The sequence below is a fragment of the Archocentrus centrarchus genome, chromosome 22 (genome assembly GCF_007364275.1).
Source record: "Archocentrus centrarchus isolate MPI-CPG fArcCen1 chromosome 22, fArcCen1, whole genome shotgun sequence".
Lineage (NCBI taxonomy): Eukaryota > Metazoa > Chordata > Actinopteri > Cichliformes > Cichlidae > Archocentrus > Archocentrus centrarchus.
In genome coordinates this window covers 29,208,136-29,229,208 of record NC_044367.1, presented here as the reverse complement: position 1 = coordinate 29,229,208, position 21,073 = coordinate 29,208,136, and the positions used below count along the sequence as shown (strand labels likewise).

The 21,073-nt window shown below is 41.2% G+C and overlaps 2 protein-coding genes across 5 annotated transcripts in view; one reads left to right on the top strand and one right to left on the bottom strand.

Annotated features, from left to right (window-relative positions):
- The window catches only part of rtn4ip1 (reticulon 4 interacting protein 1), a 32,103-nt gene extending 26,429 nt beyond the window's left edge, over nucleotides 1-5,674 (top strand). The window contains exons 8-9 of the mRNA XM_030719123.1: nucleotides 3,370-3,462; nucleotides 4,825-5,674. Coding sequence (XP_030574983.1) covers nucleotides 3,370-3,462; nucleotides 4,825-4,950 — 219 coding nt within the window. The 3' untranslated portion in view covers nucleotides 4,951-5,674. The remainder of the gene's footprint in view (nucleotides 1-3,369; nucleotides 3,463-4,824) is intronic.
- Nucleotides 5,675-5,679: 5 nt separating this feature from the next.
- Nucleotides 5,680-21,073, bottom strand: part of LOC115772724 (mucin-17-like) — a 90,491-nt gene continuing 75,097 nt past the window's right edge. For 3 of the 4 annotated variants that reach the window (XM_030719119.1, XM_030719120.1, XM_030719121.1), the window contains 18 exons: nucleotides 20,294-20,332; nucleotides 20,084-20,202; nucleotides 19,663-19,840; nucleotides 19,401-19,540; nucleotides 18,526-18,652; nucleotides 17,972-18,007; nucleotides 17,120-17,274; nucleotides 13,681-13,807; nucleotides 13,453-13,598; nucleotides 11,885-12,011; nucleotides 11,779-11,805; nucleotides 11,565-11,677; nucleotides 10,895-11,027; nucleotides 10,675-10,814; nucleotides 8,848-8,971; nucleotides 8,044-8,202; nucleotides 7,133-7,295; nucleotides 6,151-6,287 (listed from right to left, as the gene is read on the bottom strand). In XM_030719119.1, coding sequence (XP_030574979.1) covers nucleotides 6,199-6,287; nucleotides 7,133-7,295; nucleotides 8,044-8,202; nucleotides 8,848-8,971; nucleotides 10,675-10,814; nucleotides 10,895-11,027; nucleotides 11,565-11,677; nucleotides 11,779-11,805; nucleotides 11,885-12,011; nucleotides 13,453-13,598; nucleotides 13,681-13,807; nucleotides 17,120-17,274; nucleotides 17,972-18,007; nucleotides 18,526-18,652; nucleotides 19,401-19,540; nucleotides 19,663-19,840; nucleotides 20,084-20,202; nucleotides 20,294-20,332 — 2,142 coding nt within the window. In that variant the 3' untranslated portion in view covers nucleotides 6,151-6,198. Of the gene's footprint in view, nucleotides 6,288-7,132; nucleotides 7,296-8,043; nucleotides 8,203-8,847; nucleotides 8,972-10,674; nucleotides 10,815-10,894; nucleotides 11,028-11,564; nucleotides 11,678-11,778; nucleotides 11,806-11,884; nucleotides 12,012-13,452; nucleotides 13,599-13,680; nucleotides 13,808-17,119; nucleotides 17,275-17,971; nucleotides 18,008-18,525; nucleotides 18,653-19,400; nucleotides 19,541-19,662; nucleotides 19,841-20,083; nucleotides 20,203-20,293; nucleotides 20,333-21,073 lie in introns of all 4 variants that reach the window. The other variant, XM_030719118.1, reaches the window with a different exon arrangement.

Genomic DNA, 21,073 nt, shown 5'->3' with positions numbered 1-21,073 from the left:
AGGAACAGCTCACACCACATCATCTGTCTAACATGGTGGAGGCAGCATTAGGCAGCCGGCTCACTGATGTTTACTGATGATGTGACTGCTGATAGAAGCAGCAGGTTGAGCTGTGATGTGTTCAGGGCTGCTCAGATTCAGACAGATGCTGCAAATGGATCAGGGCTTCACAGAGCCAACATAAGCCAAAGCAAACTGCAAAAGCAACCCAAGAGTTTCTCAAGGCAAAGAAATGGGATATTCTACAACCCAACAGAGCAGCTTATCAGTTATTAAAGACAAAACTGAAGGCAGAGAGAGAGAGACCCAGAAAACAAGCTTCAGCAGAGCATCTCAAAGGAGGGGAAACAGTATTTGGTGACTTCAGGCAGTCACTGACCACAAACGATTTTCATTAAAAACAATCCGTATATTTAAAATAATATTAGTTTGTCTAATTACTTGTGAGCCTCTGAAAATGTGTATAAAATGGCTGTAATTCTTCAACAGTCAATGCAGTTAATCCTCCTCAAATCACATATTGATAGTTGAATTTAAAATCCAAGACAAATGTAGAAAACCTGTGTCAGGGACCTGACCGCATGTTAACTTTAATCTAATGTAATTTAATCTCTCAGCTAAGAAAACAAGACACAGACAGCAGCAGTAACTTGTTTTAAACACTGAGTTATCTCTTTGCACATGTTGTTTCTGTGGGTATAGCTGTAGATTGTGCGGTCAGGAGAAAGAGGATGCAGCAGTGCACTGCGTGCAAACTGTACGATGTTCATTTACTGCAGCAGGATGTTGCTTCCTGGTGTGTGTCTGTAAGTATGTCTGTAAGTGGATGGTGTTATATTTTATATTTCTTCTAACTGAAGAGTTGTTTTCATCTACCTTGGAGCACACATGATCACATGGTGACCGAAAAGACAGAACAGCTTCCTCTTTATCTGAAATGATGCAACTGCAGCATTTCACACACTTTGTGATCTGACGTTAGACTACAAAGTGTGTGGAAATAATCGACTTCTCTATTTTGTTTTTGTGCATTTCCACCTGTTTCTTCAGTTATGAAGTTGGATATTTATGGAATTGCAAGAAATGTGCAGTGTATATAATAGAAACCAAATCCTAAATAACTTTACTATTAACCTGCACAAGTTCCACAGTTAAAGAGATTATTACACAAGTAGAAGCTATAGCACATTAGATGTTTTCTGGTAAATTCTAAGCCTTCCTGGTCTTGAGTGTGGACAGTGGTTTGAGTGGTTTGTGTGTTGTAAACTGCATTTCTATTCATGAAGGCATCTCTTGGTTGTAGATTTGAGGGTCAAGGGTGTTCTTAATTTGGTCAGATGTTGTGAAGTTGTTTTTCTTAACCATGGCAATGATTCTGTCATCATGCACTTAAGTTGTTCTCTGTGGTCTTTCAGGCCTTTTGGTGTTACTGAGCTGGTTCTTTCTTTCCAAGATTGTTGAAGTTTTTGCTCTCTCTGATTGGATTATTTTGGTTTTTCAGTCTGATGGCCGCCTTCACTTGCATTGACATGTTTAGACTTCAATTCACATCACATTTTTTTAAATAAAGAAAGTATTTCAAACTGAAACAGGATCAGAGATCGGGGTGACATGAACGGCTTTAGTTCAGAGTTTCAAAATATAGTGTGTGTATAGTGCATAAAATGACTTTTGACAGATTCACAGAAAATTATGATTCTTAGTTCACTTGAGTGTTTAAGGGTGTTTCAGCTCATTTTGGACCTGCAGATCTGATCTGCATTTATAAAAAGAGATGCGAGTTTAGTCAGGAATGAGTCATGGACCAAAAGACAGAAGATTACAAAAGACAAAAGAAAAAAAAAAAACAGCTGAAGAGCATCATATGTTCCATTTTAACAAACTAATTATTTTTACAGGTTTATAAGTTTAATACGGAATGTTGCCATTTGTTAGTTAATCCTATTTTAAATTTTCAAGATTAAAAAATGAAGCTCTGTCTACAGTTTCAGAGGCGCCGCAGTGAGTCAGTCCCCATAGACATGTTAAAACATTCTAGCACAAATAAACATGTTTACTGCCTGATACAGAAACTGCTTTGGCCTTTGTGGATAATTTCCTCCTTCATAACAACTGTATGGGGGGAGAATGTTTCTATAACTCACCTGTTTAAATTGGATTAATGTTAAAGTGTGCGTTATTAGGGGCGTGGCCTCTGAACTGGACCTCTGGACTGTGTTTGTGCTGTTGGAGCCTTTTGGAGCATTTTTTAATGCAATTATCGGACCAATAATATGGCTGGTGTGGCTTCATTGGACTAACAAACCGTTCAGGAAATTGGTAACTCAGCACTCTGCTCTCTTGTCCTTCTGTCTTCACTTTTGGCTAAAAAAAAAAAAAAAAAGGCATGGTGGGGTTTCAGAATGCATAATTACTGGGTTATGGTGGATGAGTTCATCTTCTGTATACAGTCTGATTGTTTCTGCTGAAGACATACTTAAAATCAGTGTTTACTGACATATTAAAAAAAATCTGACATTACAACAGGCATACTGTTTTTGTTTGTTTGTTTTGTTTTGTTTTTTTAACAGTTTTAAAGTAATTGTACATGAAGATGAGCTTAGATGGAGGTAGCAGGCTGGGGCAGCCCCCACAGAAACCTTAGCTGACCCTAATGCTTATCGGTTAGTTTTTCTTGTTAAAAGTAAGGTTAACGAGATTGTGTCACGCCATTGTGGTTACCCCCCTGAGTGTGTGGTAGGTGGTACAGGTTTTACTCACATTGACTTTCTCCAGAATGAAATCTATAACTTTTAATATTTTAAGGTGATGCAGGTTGAAGGTAATTTGGAGTAAATCTGCGGGAATGAAACTCCTTCTTTGTGTCACTGTTTTCACTTCCTCTTCAGCATGTAGATTAAGTTTCCAGTCCCCCTCCCCCATTCTCTTACCACCTTTAACCCCATTGTTCTTCTGACAGTTAACCATATAGAGTGACTGTTTCCATTTCCATAGAAGGAACAGTCAGACTTTCTCTGCATGGTTGGAGAGGAGTCATCTGCTGTTTATTTAATATCAGCATTGTCTTATCATTTCGTGCCCCCAGTGTCCCTGTAATCTAACGCAGATCTGAGAATGACTTTTCCAGCAGCTCATTCATAGTTTTGCTGTTTGCTGATGATGCTGAGGATTTTTCTGTCAGAGGTGGGGAGTTATTAGTTTATAAATATGAACTTGCACTAATAATGTTTTTGGTAGTATTGTACGGAAGGTTAAAATGGCCAGAATTATTGATAAATAAATAAATGTGCCACAAAGAACATTTTTTTAAAATTTCTGCTGTCACATTCATTTCTTTCTGATCCTCTTACCTTTCCTGTTTTGGTGCAGCACCTGATGAAGGGGGTTCACTACCGCTGGGGATTCTTTGCACCCAGTGGTCCTGCGCTGGATGAAATCAGGGATATGGTGGATGCAAAGCAGGTATGATGCTGGATTTAATCCTCTGTCATGTTTTAATATTTTTATATCGTGAGCACATTAAATACCACAGACTGTATATAAAAGATGATAGTAGCTTCTGGTTATAGAAGGCAAAGCCTTAAACATGCATTTTATCTAATGGCCCCTCTGATTGGATTGGATAGAAACTAGTAAATTTATGGTCTCATTTGCTAGTTTTAAAGTATACAACATAATGCTTATTTTGGTCTCATTTAATGATAAAATGAGTTGTAAATGGGGCTACTGTGAGTTTGTCAGTTTCGGTTCTATCACATCTGATTTTAAAACACTGAGGTGCCAAAAACACTCAGCTTGAGTCTTCACAGTAAGGCTTTGAACGGTGGTTACACCGTTCCTTCATATACACACTCTTACATTTTATCATTTATCAAAAAATGTGTATTTTAAAAGTTTTATTTAATTAAACATACTTGAGAAAGTCATAGTCATTGAGTGCATTTGATATTTCATCTATTATAATGCAGTGTGTAAAATCAGTGTATGGGAGAGTTCAGCAACAGCAAGGATGTAACTTTCAGTGGAAGAAGACTTTCTAAAATCACATTTTGGGGTAACTTAAGCAACATTTTAAATTATTTTAGTTTTTATGTCCTGGTGACCACTGAAATTAAAAATAACAGACAGAAGAGAAGAGAAGATTAAGATGGCTGCCGAGTGGCAAAATGCTTCTAGAAGTACTGAAAGTAGCTGAAAGTGATTCATACCTTAAGCAGGTATCACCTCTTTATTCCATATCAGTTTCTCACAGTGAGCATGCTCTTGCAGAAACACAGTCAGTGTGAAGAAGCATGCTCACTGTGAGAAAAGTGGATAGATAGCTATGAAGGCCTTAAATTAGACCTATCCTGCTCACGTCCACCATTATACCTTTACTCTTTGACTCCACCAAGTGGTGTTCCAGTTTCATTGAACTCTGGTGATGCTCACTGTTGTTTCACGTCTATTTTTCTTTATTTTTTACTCAGTTTAACACTTAAAGTGAAAGATTATCTCCCAGATGTGGAGGATGTCACATTCAGTTCTCTTTATGTAAATGAACCAAACTCACTTTTCTTCACTAGACTATTCCATGTGTCACAGTTCAGTTTGTTTGTGAATCATTTGGGACATAAAATATTAGGGGTCCATGAGAGGTCACAGATGGATCACAGTTGGAAAAAACTGATAATCTGAGCTTTTGGAATTACTGTGTGAACACTGTCATCGTTAGAAACTTTGGCCATGTTTAATATGAATATTGACCTCTGGAACTATGACAGAATATAAACAGAACACTTCAAGAGAACTTCCTCACTGATTTGTGTCTCTCCTCTGTCTCAGGTCCGGGCTGTGGTGGAAGAAACTTTCAGCTTTTCACAGGTTCCTCAGGCCTTTGAGAAGGTGGAGAAGGGTCATAACCGAGGAAAGACTGTAGTCCAGATCAACAAAGGCGGTGACGACGTATAGTGTTTGTACATCTTGAAACCAACTAAATATAAAGGCCTCAGTTTACTGAGTGAGAGAGACAGACTTTCATAGACTCAGCCCACAAAAATGGATTCTTGATTTAAATTTAGCTGCTTCCCCTTTGAGATGTTCTCCTTGTGTACCTCTGGAGCAAACACCAAATCCTGTGTTAAACCATTCGGAGGATCATCGCTGTTAATTAGCGATGAGGACTCAGTGAACTTGTGTCACACGTTCAGACCACACAGGTCAGCATGGAAATGTTTGCTGGGGCAAAGATGCCCTGGGTATGCTGAATTTGCTTGGTCGTACACTGCTCAGGTAAACCTAGTGTGTCATGAGACTACTGCTGCTTTCGCTCAGGACACGGCTCATTGTGGTCTCTTTTCCTCATTATCCCAAAAGCTTTAATAGGTCTGTTAAGCTACCAGGAAGAACACTTAGTGTAAGGTGTGTTCAGTGTCTCTATTCAGCAGTCTTCTCGACATCTAGTCTTAGCTAATAAAGTCCACGTGTCACTGTTTGGACATCAGAGGCAAACAGAAGCCATGCTGGAAGGTGTCCAGAGGTGCACATGAAGAGGACCCTGAAGGGGAAATCAAATTTAAATCGGGTAAGTGGGGTGATTGCACCTCGTTTTCTATCCAAAGTACATTCATGAAGTTTGTATGATTGCTTCTCTTCCACCATTTGGCTTTTCTACTTTTTATTGTCAAACAATAAAAAAACAGACAGAAAAAAATCATGTTTTCATTTTAATGTGTAACCATATTCTCAGACATTTACAACTAGCAGATGGCTGCAGAGTTAAACTCAAAGTCTACACAGTGTTTCTGCACAAACAATACAGTGAAGTTTGTGTAAAAAAACTAAAAAGACAAAACTTTACAACAGATCATTTTGATCTACAAAAAGCTTTTGGTGTTTAAGCATGTCACTCTTGATCCTGCTGCCAGTCAGTGTTTAGGAGAAAAGTACCTTACAGGTAAAGAAAAGAGTGCAGCATTGACACAGGGCTGAGGCCTCACTGAAGAAAACAGTCTTTGGTTTAAAGTTCAGCTAAAAAAAAAATTTTTTTTTTTTTTATTTAAAATTCAAAAACACAGAAAATTTCATTGTAATTTAAAAGTTCCTCTTTCCAAGCAACCAAGATGGCAGAGAACATCTGTGTGCTCCACATGGAGCTGTGCCTGAGGGCCCAGCCTCCTGATCCAGCTTCATCAGGAGGCTGAGAGGGTCAAACAGCTGTCACAGCAACTCCAAACTCCACCTCTGGTTCAGCTTTTGCTCATCAAACATGTTGAGGATCACCTGGTTTTTATCATACTGATGGCCACCTGGAGAACAGTGAAACACAGGTGATAGTTTTTAAATTCATCTTTGATTCAGGTATTTGTGGAGTGTTTGGCTGGCTGGATGGATGTTTGGATGGATGGATGGATGGATGGATGGCCTCCCAGATTAAAACGCCCCCAATCCCCCTGGACCTTGGCTCGACACCAAGGGGGACCCAAACCCCCCTTCTCACTTTTTGTTTCTCCAAAGATGTTACTCTTCTCTCCTGCAGCCTCAATTACAACTACATACAAATGACTAATTATGCAAATTAGGTGATGACATCATATAGTGACTTTTAGGACAGCCAGTAGCTACTGTCCTTACTGTGGAGTTGCCAACAGTGGCAACATGTCAGTGTATTATCCTTGTGAGTCTACGAAGACAAGAAACAAGACAAGCTCCTGGGATTTTATGCTTAAGAGGAAGCCCAAAATTGTCCTTTGAGGTCCCTTTTTCCTCTACTTCCCCCTCAGTTTCACTCTGGTCACTATTTTGCCACGCAAAATCAAGCGTAAACAGGACTGTCGCAAGATCGCACATGCCCATTGTGAACAAAACTGGGCGTGCCTGATGGTAGATGGCAAATAGCGGTGAAATAATACTATGGTGCAGCAGTCTAGCAGAAGGGGGGATAAATAAATAAATCAGCCTGGTATTGGTGACGGGGCGGCTTGTGTGGGGTACGCACCCGCTTGCTAATTGCAGTTAGAACAGTTCCGATAGCAAACCAGTAATATTCTCAGCCTAGTGCAAGATGACTTCAGCATAGGGCAGTACTGGGCGATCAACCGCTGGCTTAGAACCCTGGTTAAAGTTAAGTTTGAAGTGAACAGAAGTATCTGACCTTTGACCTCCAGGATGAGGTCTGGTTTGAGGTGGCTGTGCACCACGCCATTTGGGCTGATGCTCCACAGTTGGCTGTCTCTGCCTCGCTCGGGTGAAATGCAGAGCCGGCTGCCCGCCATCATCACGCTGCCTGTGGACTCCAGGAAACACTCCTCGACCACCTGAGGACAGACAGGAGGAGAAGTAGACTACATCAATACATTACATTTTATTCTTAATCTGTAAACACACTGTTTACACTGTTTCAGTGATCCTGAGCATCAGATAAAGTCATGCTTTGCAAGTAAAATGAAGTCAAACTTTCTGGCTCTTTCTGGATATTAGTGTCCCATGTCATCCAGCAGCTGGATAGTGTAGTGGTAACATCTGGATCTTTGGAACAATAGGTTAGGGGTTTGAATGCATCCGGGCCATGCATCCAGTAAGGCTACCCAAGCCTACCGCACAATGTGAGTGAGAGAGAGAACTAAAGCCATACTGGCAACAGAGTATTGTCAGGTGTTGAGGAACAAGGGCTATGACATAACAGTGGTATGCAAAAGTTTGGGCACCCCTGATAATTTTCATGATTTTCCTTTATAAAATCATTGGTTGTTCAGATCAGCAATTTCAGTTAAATATATCATATAGCAGACGAACACAGTAATGAATTGGGATGAATTAGACATACATTGCAATGGGAGCAAATTCACAAGTAAACCAGAAAACAGAGGTAGGAATTTTTCAGATTATTCAACTGCACCCAAGTGCAGGTAAATACATGAACTTCATTAAGTTGCACAGGACTTAATTAGCACTGGATTAGAAGCCCAAATGTAGTTTGTATGTAGTGCTGCAATGGTGATCAAAGGATAATGCAGCTAGCCAGTGTTCTGAGGGTGCCTGTTTAAGCAGTTTTCTATGGCGTACCTTGCAGGTGAGATAGCCATCTCGATAGAGCCACACCTGCTCCTCTCCTCCTGTCTCCTCCACGGCCTGAACTCTCATCAGCTTGATGTCATCCAGCGTTCCTGTCAGAGACATCATACATCCCGTCTCCCTGTTCCTCAGGCGGAAGTACATCGGTTTCTGTTTTTGGAGGGAAATGTTCAAAATTCTGTGGTTAGGTTTATATCACAATCAACTGTAACCAACCGTGTTTTTAGTATTTTAACACTTTAAAATACAGTGGCCTTCAAAAAAGTATTTGGCACTTGATGCAAAATCAAATAAACTTAAACCTTTTCTGCTGAAATAAAGTTTGCTGTCACTTAAGGAGGACAGGTTCTGCTTCTCCATATTTCCATAACTACAGAGTTTAATGTTTTAAGCCCACCTTGAATGAAAAGTATGACATAATGCTAAAAGATGGACGACTGTAAACAAGCTGCTCTGCTCATTGAAAATGAGCAGACTCAGATTCGGCTGCTTGTTTAAAGAATCTCTTTCCAGTCTAAGGAGAGTTCTAAGATCACTGCTGTGGGTGCTTTAAAAGGTCTGAAAAATGGAGGACACTTCCACCACAGCTGGTAAGCAGCTCTTCGAGTTTGAAGATGATAAACTCAAAACTAAAACTTTAACTGATCTGTGGTGAAGCTACTATGTACTTGTGCCATGTAAGTGAGGCTTTTTGATGCCACTGTATATTCTTTGATTGTGTTCAGTGGAAAAATTAAAGCTAAACTGCACAGGTGACACTTAAGGTACCGTAGTTACTGAGTTTACTCCTTTTACCTGCAGTAATGGACGGAGGGATCCTATTCGCTGCCAGCCGCTGCACTGAAACAAATCAGCCACTTCGCTTGGTCGGAGAATCAGCTGTCGACCTCTGTAGTTATTGCCCTCATACACCACCCACCTGGAGAGCAGACAGGCAGTTGGGGTTCTTGTCTTAAAGCTTCTTGTCTCCAGTTCACAAAAAGGGAGTGAAATTAATATAAAGAGCATAAATGATGGTTGGCCTTTGACACATATTGACTTAGGGGTTTGTTTGGTGGTCTTAATGAAACTAAAAGAATTTAGCAGCATTTTAGGGAATGTCACAAGTTCATATCAGACCTGTTGCAGGATTTTGAAAGCTGAAAGTTTGGCTAAAGTGCTGAGGTAAGCACTGTTTAGCTAAAAGGACATTTTAAAGTTACTTTTTAAGTAAAAATAAAAACATGAATGTAAAGCTGGTTTGGGTGGATAGTTACACTATTATAAGTGCAGGCCTGTGCTGCCCTTACATAATGTAAATACAAATCTACACCCATCTTACTACACCATTTCAGTCACAGTAAGTGTTGCAGTAGTTGGATACTGCAAATGTTTCACAATAAAAGCGTTAACTATAAAATTGATCCAAACCTACTTTAGTGAAACAAATGTCAGAATGAGAGTGTCAAAAACCGTTTATCCATTTAATTCAATTTTGTTTTATATTTTATTTTATAGAGCCACATCACAACAGTCACCCCAAGGTGCTTTATATTTTAAGGTAAAGACCCTACAACAATTACAGAGAAAACCCAACAGTCAAAACGACCCCCTATGAGAAATTTTGTGACAGTGGGAAGGAAAAACTCCCTTTAACAGGAAGAAACCTCCAGCAGAACCAGACTCAGGGAGGGGCAGTCATCTGCTGTGACTGGTTGGGGCTGAGGGGAGAAAGACAGGACAAAAGACACACTGTGGAAGAGAGACAGAGATTAATAATAACTGATGATTAAATGCAGAGTGGGGTATAAACAGAGTAAAAAGAGGTGAATAAAAAGAAACACTAGACCTATAGCAGCATAACTAAGGGAGGCTTCGGGGTCACCTGATCCAGCCCTAACTATAAGCTTGATCACAAGGGAAAGTTTTAAGCCTAATCTTAAAAAATAGAAAGCTGAAGGCTCTGCCTCCCATTCTACTCTTAAGTATCCTAGGAACCACAAGTAAGCCAATACTGAATCCAACACAAATCAAATTCATTTCAATTAACCTCACTTTATTATTCCCTCAATATCCTCAGCTTCCTGCAGTGGCTCAATCGCCCCGCCGGGGGGGGGGCATCCCACAGTTTGAGAGTCACAGGGTTACAAAAATGTTGTTTGTATTAAAAAAAAAAAACAAAAAAAACTTCCAATTGCAAGGATATAGCAGATTGAATAATGAATCAAGGCTGCCTCAGACAAGAAAGATTCACCCCTTCAATTTATAGTACTTTGTGTTAAATCACATTACCAAATAACTGAATCTTTGGCTTTATTCTTTTTTTTTTGTGCATGTAGTGTGAGTGTAAATCAATAATTTGGCACTGATGTTGATGTAGCTCAGTTCATCAGAATTACAGAATAATAAAAAAATTTTAGCTTTACGTTAGATTTTTTTAGACTGTAAAAATATTTTTACCTAGTTGTTTTGTAAGTGGGGTTCAATTTACTGACACATAATTTAAACTTTTATGCTTCTGTGTGCAAACACACCTCAATCTGAACCAAAACCTGTTGTGTATGAAAAAAATGTTGTCTGATGGCAGCTTTTTCTCACATTTATAAACCGAGCACAGTGCAAAAGTTAATAGTGGTCGCTTACATTCCTCCCTCCACCACCAGGGAGCGTATGCGGGTGTCCAGTCCAGCCTGTAGCAGGTTCACAGCTGCATGCGTCAGCACCACCCTGCGTCCTCTGCAGCCCACCCTAGTGAACAGGAGGATGGAGGGCAGAGAGAACTCCTGTAGGGCCAGAAGGGAGTGTGTTAAATACCTGCAGAGCACCATTGAGGGCTGAAGAGTCTCAGAGAACAAACACTCACGTGTCCTGTAGTCTGAATGGACCGGATGTTCGAGTCTGAGGACAGGAAGCCCATGGCTTCTGTGTTTGGGTATTCTCCCTTCTCCAGGACGTACATGTTCTCTGTGAACTGGACTCCCTCATAAGCCACCCAGCTGACACATTCGATGAAAATCAAATGCAGTTTATTTAATGAAGCCATGAAATATTTCACCTTCATGCCATGAATATTTTTAGAATTACAGGCCCTCAAAATGCATCAAATTTTGCACTTTAATTCTTTTTGCATTAGTTTTAATCCCTCATAACTTCATGAGATCAGGAAATATTTTCAGGGCTGAAAATCACATTTAAACTGCCAAAAAATTGAACCCACTCAAAGTGTCACAATCAAAAACTAGAATTTTTTTAAAATAAATTTTGAGCATTAATATAATGAGATATCAGTTTTATTAAACTGCACCAATTTAATGTATGATATAGAGGAAAAGAACCAAACATCATTCTATATAATAATTTGGACAGATTACAAAAATCTGCCAGTTCAAAATCAAAACAGTTTATTTAACTTTTTACAGTCAAATACAGAAGTCAGTTTCATGAGGTGGCTGGCTGAAGATTTTGAGCTTTTCTAGTGAGCTACATTTAAAATCACTAAAACAGACTTTTGGAAGCTATTTCGCTGCACCTACCTGCCAGCCAGCACCTTACAGGACCTGGGTGTGAAGTCATCATCCAGAGCTGGCACACTGTCCTCCAGAGAGACCAGCCGTCCCTGGAAGTCAGGTTCAGAATACAGCTGGACCTGTAATACATCCAAACAGCCTCAGTGACTCAGCAGGACACACAAGCACAGAGTCCTCATTGTTTCTGCCTTATACTGAGCTGTTCAAGAAGGGATGATACCTTGAATTTTGTGGTTTCCATGCTGTCCTGCAGGACAAACGGGAAAGGTTTTAGAAACACAGACTTTATAACTCTGATTCTTTAACAGATCTTGATGATTTCTTACATGGAAGACAGGCTGTATGGATGCAATCCTGAAGCTCTGAGCTCCCCAGTCCTCTGGGTTTGCATACATGCCTTTCTCCAGGACATAGAGTTCCCCACTGAATCCTGGCTTCTCAAATGCTACCCACCTGCAACAACAAAGACATCATCCTCAGAATCAACTCAGCCATAAAATGCAACCACAGCATCCATCTTTTTGTTTATGTAACGAGTTCTGCAAAGTGTGCTGTAACCCTCAGTTACCCACTCCTTATTTGAATAAAGTGTAGGTTTATGCTACCTCTCAGGGATGTCTGCTGCAACTTGACACTTCTAGAAAGTCCTAAGAAATAGCCATTGTTGATCTAAAATTAAGATAGTTTAAGTAACTGCAAGGCAGTTGCTTAATCCATCTGAAACAACTGCCTTAAGATTAAGGATTTGCAGCCTAAAGCAAATTCTGCTGGACTAGACAGACCAGGGCTTAAAAAAAAAACCTCCAAAACATTAGCTGATGTTGTCTGGCCCAAAAATCTTGTGCACTTCTGGAACTTTTTTAGAGCATCTGTTATTTTTAGATCTGTCTGTACCAGTCCCATTTTACTGGGGCTCTGCAAAAATTTCCTCCAGTGTGTCACAACTCTAACCCTTGAACTTGATTTTTATGGTCAGGAAGCAGCTGAAGTTGGAGGGAGGCAAATCTAATTAATTGTCCAGGCAATGAGCAAGGAGGAGGCACCAGGGCAGACCCAGGACACACTGGAGAGATTATATCTCTTGGCAGGCCTGGGAACGCCTTGGGGTCCTACCGGGTGAGCTGGTGGAGGTGGTTGGGGAGAGGGGGGGTCTGGGCTTCTCTGCCCTCTGGAAATTTTGGTCCAAAACATGTTTAAAAATAGCAATTTTGCAGATTCTGATTAGTTTTCGTTACCATTGATTCCCTTGTTTCATGTGAGGCCACAAAGAAATCTTCATTGTAAAAGGTAACAGATTTGTTTTAGAGTCTTTTAGGTCTGTATCGTACTATTTTGGAATATTTAATCAGAGTTTCAGAGCACCTTTCAAATATCATTTGGAGTGAAACTGTGGTGGAGGCGGTTAGTCATTCGGATGAACTGTTACAACTCCATCAAAAAAACAAAACCCAAAAAAACAATAATACCCCAAATAATTAATTACTGATTATCAGCTCATATTTGCAAATCTCCTCTCTTGTTACCGGACTACTTATTATCATATGCAGTAGTACACAAGTCTCACTAACACACACACACACAAACTAAACAATATGATACTAAACTAAGCTTTCATATCCCAGAAGAAGCCTGTAATACACTCTGATAGTAACTACAGACTGTTTTTGTAAAGCTTTGCCCTCAGGAATCTTTTTTTAATCAATCACATGAATGGATCAGATTCACAGACTGATGATTCATAAATCATCCTTTGGCGCTGTAGATGAGTATGTTTATATGTGCGGTGATAAAACAGTCACTGCTGTAAAGTGAGAAGCACATGCCCAAAACCTGAGAGAGATGACATGAATTTCAGCTTTGTGCTGATTTCTTTCTTTTTGTGTTGCTGACTTACACTCCGCTGATGACGTCGACAGAATGGGTTTTGGTACCGTGGCCGGTGTCTTCAAGGTTGAGGACGGGTACCAGCAAGTCTGCACTGAGGCCTCGCTCGTTAAAGTTCTGCTCACTGAACAGTTTAACATGTGGGGACAGGAAGTCCTCAAGAAGAAGAGAACAGACAAAACGTTAAAAAAAAATAGAAGTCTGTTCATCAGAGATGACTGTTGCAGGTGATACGTACTGCAATTACAGGCCGAAGTGACTGCAGCCCATCCTCAGACCCCCCCCAGTCACTGTAGTGAGGATACTCCCCCTCTTCCAGGATGTACTGCTGGCCTTCAAAGTCTGCCTCCTGATAGCCCACCCAGCTTTAAGAGTGATATAAAGACATATTACAATACTGATGGCATTTTTTTCTGTATTTCTGTTCCATTACAGTCTGTATTTATCCATCCATCCATCCATTTTCTTCCGCTTATCCGGGGCCGGGTCGCGGGGGCAGAAGCCTAAGCAGAGAAGCCCAAGCTTCCCTCTCCCCAGCCACCTCCTCCAGCTCATCCGGAGGGACCCCAAGGCGTTCCCAGGCCAGCCGAGATACACAATCTCTCCAGCGTGTCCTGGGTCTACCACGGGGCCTCCTCCCGGTGGGACATGCCCGGAACACCTCACCCAGGAGGCGGCCAGGAGGCATCCTAATCAGATGCCCGAGCCACCTCAACTGGCTCCTTTCGATGTGGAGGAGCAGCGGCTCTACTCTGAGCCCCTCCCGGATGGCCGCACTCCTCACCTTATCTCTAAGGGAGAGGCCAGCCACCCTTCGAAGGAAACTCATTTCTGCCGCTTGTATTCGCGATCTTATTCTTTCGGTCACTACCCAAAGCTCGTGACCATAGGTGAGGGTAGGAACGTAGATCGACCGGTAAATCGAGAGCCTCGCTTTTACGCTAAGCTCCCTCTTCACCACGACGGACCGGTGCAGCGTCCGCATCACTGCAGAAGCAGCCCCGATCCGCCTGTCGATCTCCCGTTCCCTTCTCCCATCACTCGTGAACAAGACCCCGAGATACTTAAACTCCTCCACTTGAGGCAAGAACTCGTTCCTGAGCCGGAGATGGCACTCCACCCTTTTCCGGCTGAGGACCATGGCCTCAGACTTAGAGGTGCTGATTCTCATGCCAGCCGCTTCACACTCAGCTGCGAACCGTTCCACTGCGAGCTGGAGGCCCCCCCGTGATGAAGCCAACAGAACCGCATCATCTGCAAAAAGCAGAGATGTGACTCTGAGGCCACCAAGGAAGAAGCCTTCCGCCACCTGGCTACGCCTAGAAATTCTGTCCATAAAAATTATGAACAGAATCGGTGACAAAGGGCAGCCCTGACGGAGTCCAACACCCACAGGAAACAAATCCGACTTATTACCGGCTATACGGACCAAGCTCTCACTGTGGTTGTACAAGGACTGAATGGCCCGCAACAATGGGCCAGACACCCCATACTCCCGCAGAACCTCCCAAAGAACACCCCGAGGAACACGGTCGAATGCCTTCTCCAAGTCCACAAAGCACATGTAGACTGGTTGGGCAAACTCCCACGCACACTCGAATATCCTTGAGAGGATAAAGAGCTGGTCCAGCGTTCCACGACCAGGACGAAAACCGCATTGTTCCTCCTGAATCCGAGGTTCGACTAACGGACGCACCCTCCTTTCCAGCACCCTGGCATAGACCTTCTGTATTTAATAGACCGTAATCCAACATAAAAAGTGAGACCAGCTCCCGAGTGCTTCAAGACTCACATCAACAATGAGCAACACTTGCAAAGCATTAGGAAAACCCTGCAGTACATACAACAGTCCAATGCAACCATACAGGACAGTTTCGTGAATGTGTCATCAATATTTTTGGTACATTTCAGAACTTTACCCAGTGAGTAAAACAGCTAACTGATCATCTGCAGAGGAACGGTTTATTTGAAGAGTTTCAGTCAGGTTTCAGAATTCATCACAGTACAGAAACAGCATTAGTGAAGGTTACATCTTAGAGCCTCTGACAGTGGACTCATCTCTGTTCTTGTCCTGTTGGACCTCAGTGCAGCTTTTGATACTGTTGACCATAACATTTTATTACAGAGATTAGAGCTTGCTATAGGTATTAAAGGTACTGCACTGCAGTGGTTTGAATCATATTTATCTCATAGACTCCAATTTGTTCATGTAAATGGGGAGTCTTCTTCACACACTAAGGTCAATTATGGAGTTCCACAGGGTTCTGTGCTAGGACCAATTCTATTTACATTATACATGCTTCCCTTAGGCAGTATTATTAGAAAGCATTGCATCAATTTTCATTTTTATGCAGATGATACTCAGCTTTATCTATCAATGAAGCCAGATGACGCACATCAATTAATTAAACTGCAGGAATGTCTTAAAGACATTAAGGCCTGGATGACCTCTAATTTCCTGCTTCTAAATTCAGATCAAACTGAAATTCTTGTACTCTGCCCCACAAATCTTAGAAACGTGGCATCTAACCAGATACTCTGGATGGCATTACTTTGGCCTCCAGTAACACTGTGAGAAATCTTGGAGTCATTTTTGACCAGGATTTGTCCTTCAATGCACATATTAAACAAATATGTAGGACCGCTTTTTTGGATTTGCGCAATATTTCTAAAATTAGAAACATCCTTTCTCAGAGTGATGCTGAAAAGCTAATTCGTGCATTTATTACTTCTAGGGTGGACTATTGTAATTCTTTATTATCAGGCTGTCCTAAAAGCTTCCTAAAAGTCTTCAGCTGATCCAAAATGCTGCAGCTAGAGTACTGACAGGGACTAGAAAGAGAGCAGATTTCTCCCATATTGGCTTCTCTTCATTGGCTCCCTGTTAAATCTAGAATAGAATTTAAAATCCTTCTCCTCACATACAAGGTCTTGAATAATCAGGCCCCATCTTATCTCAAAGACCTCATAGTACCGTATCACCCCAACAGAGCACTTCGCTCTTAGACTGCTGGCTTACTTGTGGTTCCTAGGATACTTAAGAGTAGAATGGGAGGCACAGCCTTCAGCTTTCAGGCCCCTCTTCTGTGGAACCAGCTCCCAGCTTGGATTCGGGAGACAGACACCCTCTCTATTTTTAAGATTAGGCTTAAAACTTTCCTCTTTGATCAAGCTTATAGTTAGGGCTGGATCAGGTGACCCTGAACCCTCCCTTAGTTATGCTGCTATAGGCCTAGGCTGCTGGGGGGGTTCCCACAATAGACTGTTTCTTTTCATTCACCTTATTTACTTTGTTTATACTCCACTCTGCATTTAATCATTAATTGTTATTAATCTCTGGCTCTCTTCCACAGCATGTCTTTTCTCTGCCCTCAGCCCAACCTGTCACAGCAGATGACCCCCCCCTCCCTGAGCCTGGTTCTGCTGGAGGTTTCTTCCTGTTAAAGGGAGTTTTTCCTTCCCACTGTCGCCAAGTGCTTGCTCATAGGGGGTCGTTTTGACTGTTGGGTTTTCTCTGTATTATCGTAGGGTCTTTACCTGCAATACAAAGCGCCTTGAGGCGACTGTTTGTTGTGATTTGACGCTATATAAATAAAATTGAATTGAATTGAGTCTGCAAAGGCAACACTAACTGGCAAATGATGATCACTCCAGTAAATGCATAGTGAAATACTCACAGACCACCGAGGATCTTTAGAGACCCGACTGCAGGCAGCGACTTCTTGTTCACAGCAGGTTTGTCTGATTCTTCGTCCTGCTCTTGTAAGTTGTAGATGTCCCGGTCAATCTCTATACATTCTCCATCAAAGTTGGGTTTCTCGAACAATAAGGCCTGGAATGAGGAAGGAGTTTTTACCTCTGTATGTATTTTTAGTCCATTCCTGCCCCAAGATAGACTCCCATTTATTCCACAGATTACAAATACAACATATCTTGGCATAAAATTTCACATCAATCAATACAGCCTAGAAGTTGAGGCTGTAGGCTAAGAGCTGTCAGCATACCAGAAGCTGATGGTGAAAATTGTTTGGACATGCTCATTAGGTGAGGTCTTTCTTTGGCTTATTCCTACAAAGTATAGCTACCAAACCCATGAAAATTGGCAAGATATTTTTATGGAATGTACAGGATTGACTGACCAAGTCTGGTTCTGTAAATAACATGAAGACATCATTTGAATTTAGTCAGGCATTGGTGTTGTTTTCTTAGCAAATAACTTCTCTCCTGTTTACAGGAATTCAGCCATATTTTAATACTAATGTGAGATCTATAACAAACAATTCATCCTTTTTCCTTCGAATTGTTCTTATTGTGAATTTGAGTTAAGCTGTCAACATAATGAAAGATGCTTAGACTAAGCTGTTAGTGAGACTTGCCCATAACAAACTTCCCTTTCTCATCACTCCTTTAGGTCTGAGTGATATTCTCCGAGGGGTATTTAGGAAACATAGAAGACAATTTGATCTGTGTTTCTGTAACAGCAGCAGGTATTTACAGGTGAAACAGATGTAACATAAAGCAGAACAAACCTTGATTTCATTGGGACACTCCACTCTTATCGCTCCCTAAAATAAAGACACTTTATCAGACTGATGCAACTCACAAAATGAAAGTCAAGTGCAAACATTCACACATCAGCCACAACATTAAACCACCTGCCTAGTATTATGTAGGTCCCCTCACATTGACTTGCTGGGGCCTGCAGACCTCAGAACACGTCCTGTGGTAAGAGGCACCAAAACTTTAGCAGTGGATCTTTTCAAGGTTGTTTTCCAGCACAGCCCACAGGTGCTCGATTGCATCTTGAACCCTGCACACTTTGCCCTGTTCTCCAAACCTTTCCTGAAGAAGTCATTACCTTGGTCCTGATTGCAGGTCTTTTTTTTTTAAATCTCTCTTTACGGAGTTGATGTTCCCCAAAACAATTTCTTTTTCTGGATTTTCTCATTGAAGGTATCATGTACTGATAAATGATTTCAAGACCTAAAATACCCCACCCTGAAAAACGCCACTGTAGATAAACTTCACATGTCAGTGGTAATAATGTTGTGGCTAAATTTACTGTGTATTTCATGTACCATACCATTCTGAGGGGTCTGAGCGAGCCAACGAAGGGCTCAGGGAAGCCCCAGGCCTCTGGGCAGGGATACTCTCCCACCTCCAGCACCCCTGTGAACCCTTCAAACCCTGGATCGGTGTACACCAGCCAGCTGAAGACACACAGACAGCATGGGAGAGCAAGGAAAGGTAAGCAGTAACTGATTTCAACATTTAATGTTTAGTCTCTGGAGCTTGAAAAAAGGTGACTGGACTTCTTTTTGTTTCTTGAAGACATTTTCACCTCTCATCCGAAAGGCTATTTCAGTTCTCAACCCAAATGGTGGAGAGACCCAGGTATTTAAACCCCTGTTGGTGTAGTCCCCTGGAGGTGGCCTTTTTTCAAGCTCCAGAGACTACTATGACCTGGATGACTGAGAATCTACACAGATATACAACATTTAATGTTTACTTTCCAGAAAGAAAACCTATCTTAATCTTTTTCATAATGCAAGGTATAATTAGAGCACTCTCACTATTCCCTCCACCCTTCAGTAATCTGTAGCAGTTAACTGTGACAACCACAAGTTCTGGCCTGCAACCTGCATTCCTTCACACACAGAAAACAGATGGATGATTTTACCATCAAATTTTATTTATCTTTATTTGCTCTTGAACTACCTCAGGGTGACTTCTCCAGTTTAGAAATCAACTATTAGCAATTATTATCCCTAAAACAGAGTGCAGGGTTCATTATTCATGTAATGTAAAGAAGTTACAGCAAATTTTTTTGGAAAATCTAAGACCTTATTTTTCTGGTATTTAATTTCAGACTTTTTAATGACTCTGTACCACAGTGACACATGACAACAATGACACATTCCTATAATCCAACAACTACAAGAATCCAGCTGAACTTACACTCCAGAATGGACCTTAATGGAGCCGGTAGTCTGCGGGATCCCAAAGGAGCTGACCTCAACAGTGTCGTCACAATAGGACGTCATCCTCCCCAACCCATTTACCTCTGAAAACAAGTCAATATGGGGTACACTGTAGTCCTGTAAAATATACAAAAATAAAGAACTTCAAGTTTTCATTTTTTTTTAAATTTACAATAAGCCTGGATCTTCTTTTGGATAACTAAGCTTTTTTAGATCAGGTTAAATGAACATGAACTCACCCTCACTGCCAACCGAATAGAGCCGATGACCACAGGCGCTGTTGGAATAGGTTCACCCATCTCATCAAGTGTTGCAGGAATTTCCTCCTCTGCCCACATGTTCACGATGCGATCTGTAGGACCTTCTTCAAGAGCAATGACACGGCCCTGGAAGCCAGGTTTTTCATACAGAAGCCAGCTGAGGACAGACAGAATTACAGCTTGTCACAAAACAAGCATCAAAGGGAGGAAAATACAGTCACATCACCTGGATTACTTTAAATATTCAGCTGCACTACAATGCTAAAGATTTTTGGGGTAAAACTTTTTCATGAACCATTTCCAGGTCCAAACATTCCTTCAAGATCAGTGTAGCATCACACTGAAGCATGGATGCATGTTAAACAGATGCTGCTAAAAATCTGCCTCAAAAGATTTGTACCATCCTCTGATGATTGTCACTGATATGATGGGGGACAGCTTCATGGCGGTGGCATCTTCTACATTAGAGTAGAACTCAAAGGCCTCTCTTCCAAACTGAGCGTGCTCATGTATGATGATCTAGATCGAGAGACAGAAAAATCACTGGAATGCATAATAAAAAAAAAAATGAAATTAAATATATGTTGTTTGTATATATGATGGACTGTACCTTTCCAGGTCTTTTGTGGAACCCTCTTACTGCAGGAATCTGCAAGGTTTGAGAAACTTTTCAGTTATCAACTTAAAGCTGAACTTGGTAGCTTCTGAACTAAACTCCTGATGGCCCTAGCCATTGAGTTCAGTTGTGTAACTGTTTTATGACGAATGTGTCCCTTTCTCAGTTTGAAGATCTTTGGGATTTTCATCCCAACATGGCTGCCATTTAAAAATAAAAGATGTAAAGATGCCATAATTTCAGCAAACTTAGTATTTAACATTCAGAGTTCCTCAACAGGTCACATAAAACTACAATATAAAAGAGACAGTATAGAGTAAAATGTACACTAGCAGACAATTACAACCACTCTATTAAAGTTCCTTTTACTTTGGTATTTTAACCACGTGTCCAGTAAATGCTTGGACCTCTGCTTGTTCTACCTTAACATCAACAGCTTATAGTAATTTATTTTGTTCAGTTTCCTGTTTCTTGTCATGTCCCTGGCAGAGAAACAAACAGTCTGTTCATTTAAACACACACATTTCTTTGCATGGGTCAGCTTTATTTGCCTGTTGATGCAAATATCTCATTTCATCTGGCAGATGAGCTGTCAATGAGATGATCTTGGAAGAGTTTTCTTGTGCAGAATTCCAGACTGAAAACATGTTCATCTATCCTGTCCTTACTTGTAAATGATTCAAGGTTTGGTTGCAACAGCATCACATAACAAAAGAACAGGATATGAAAGTGGGGCATGTGTCACCATGGAAATAAACTAGGAAATTATCAGCA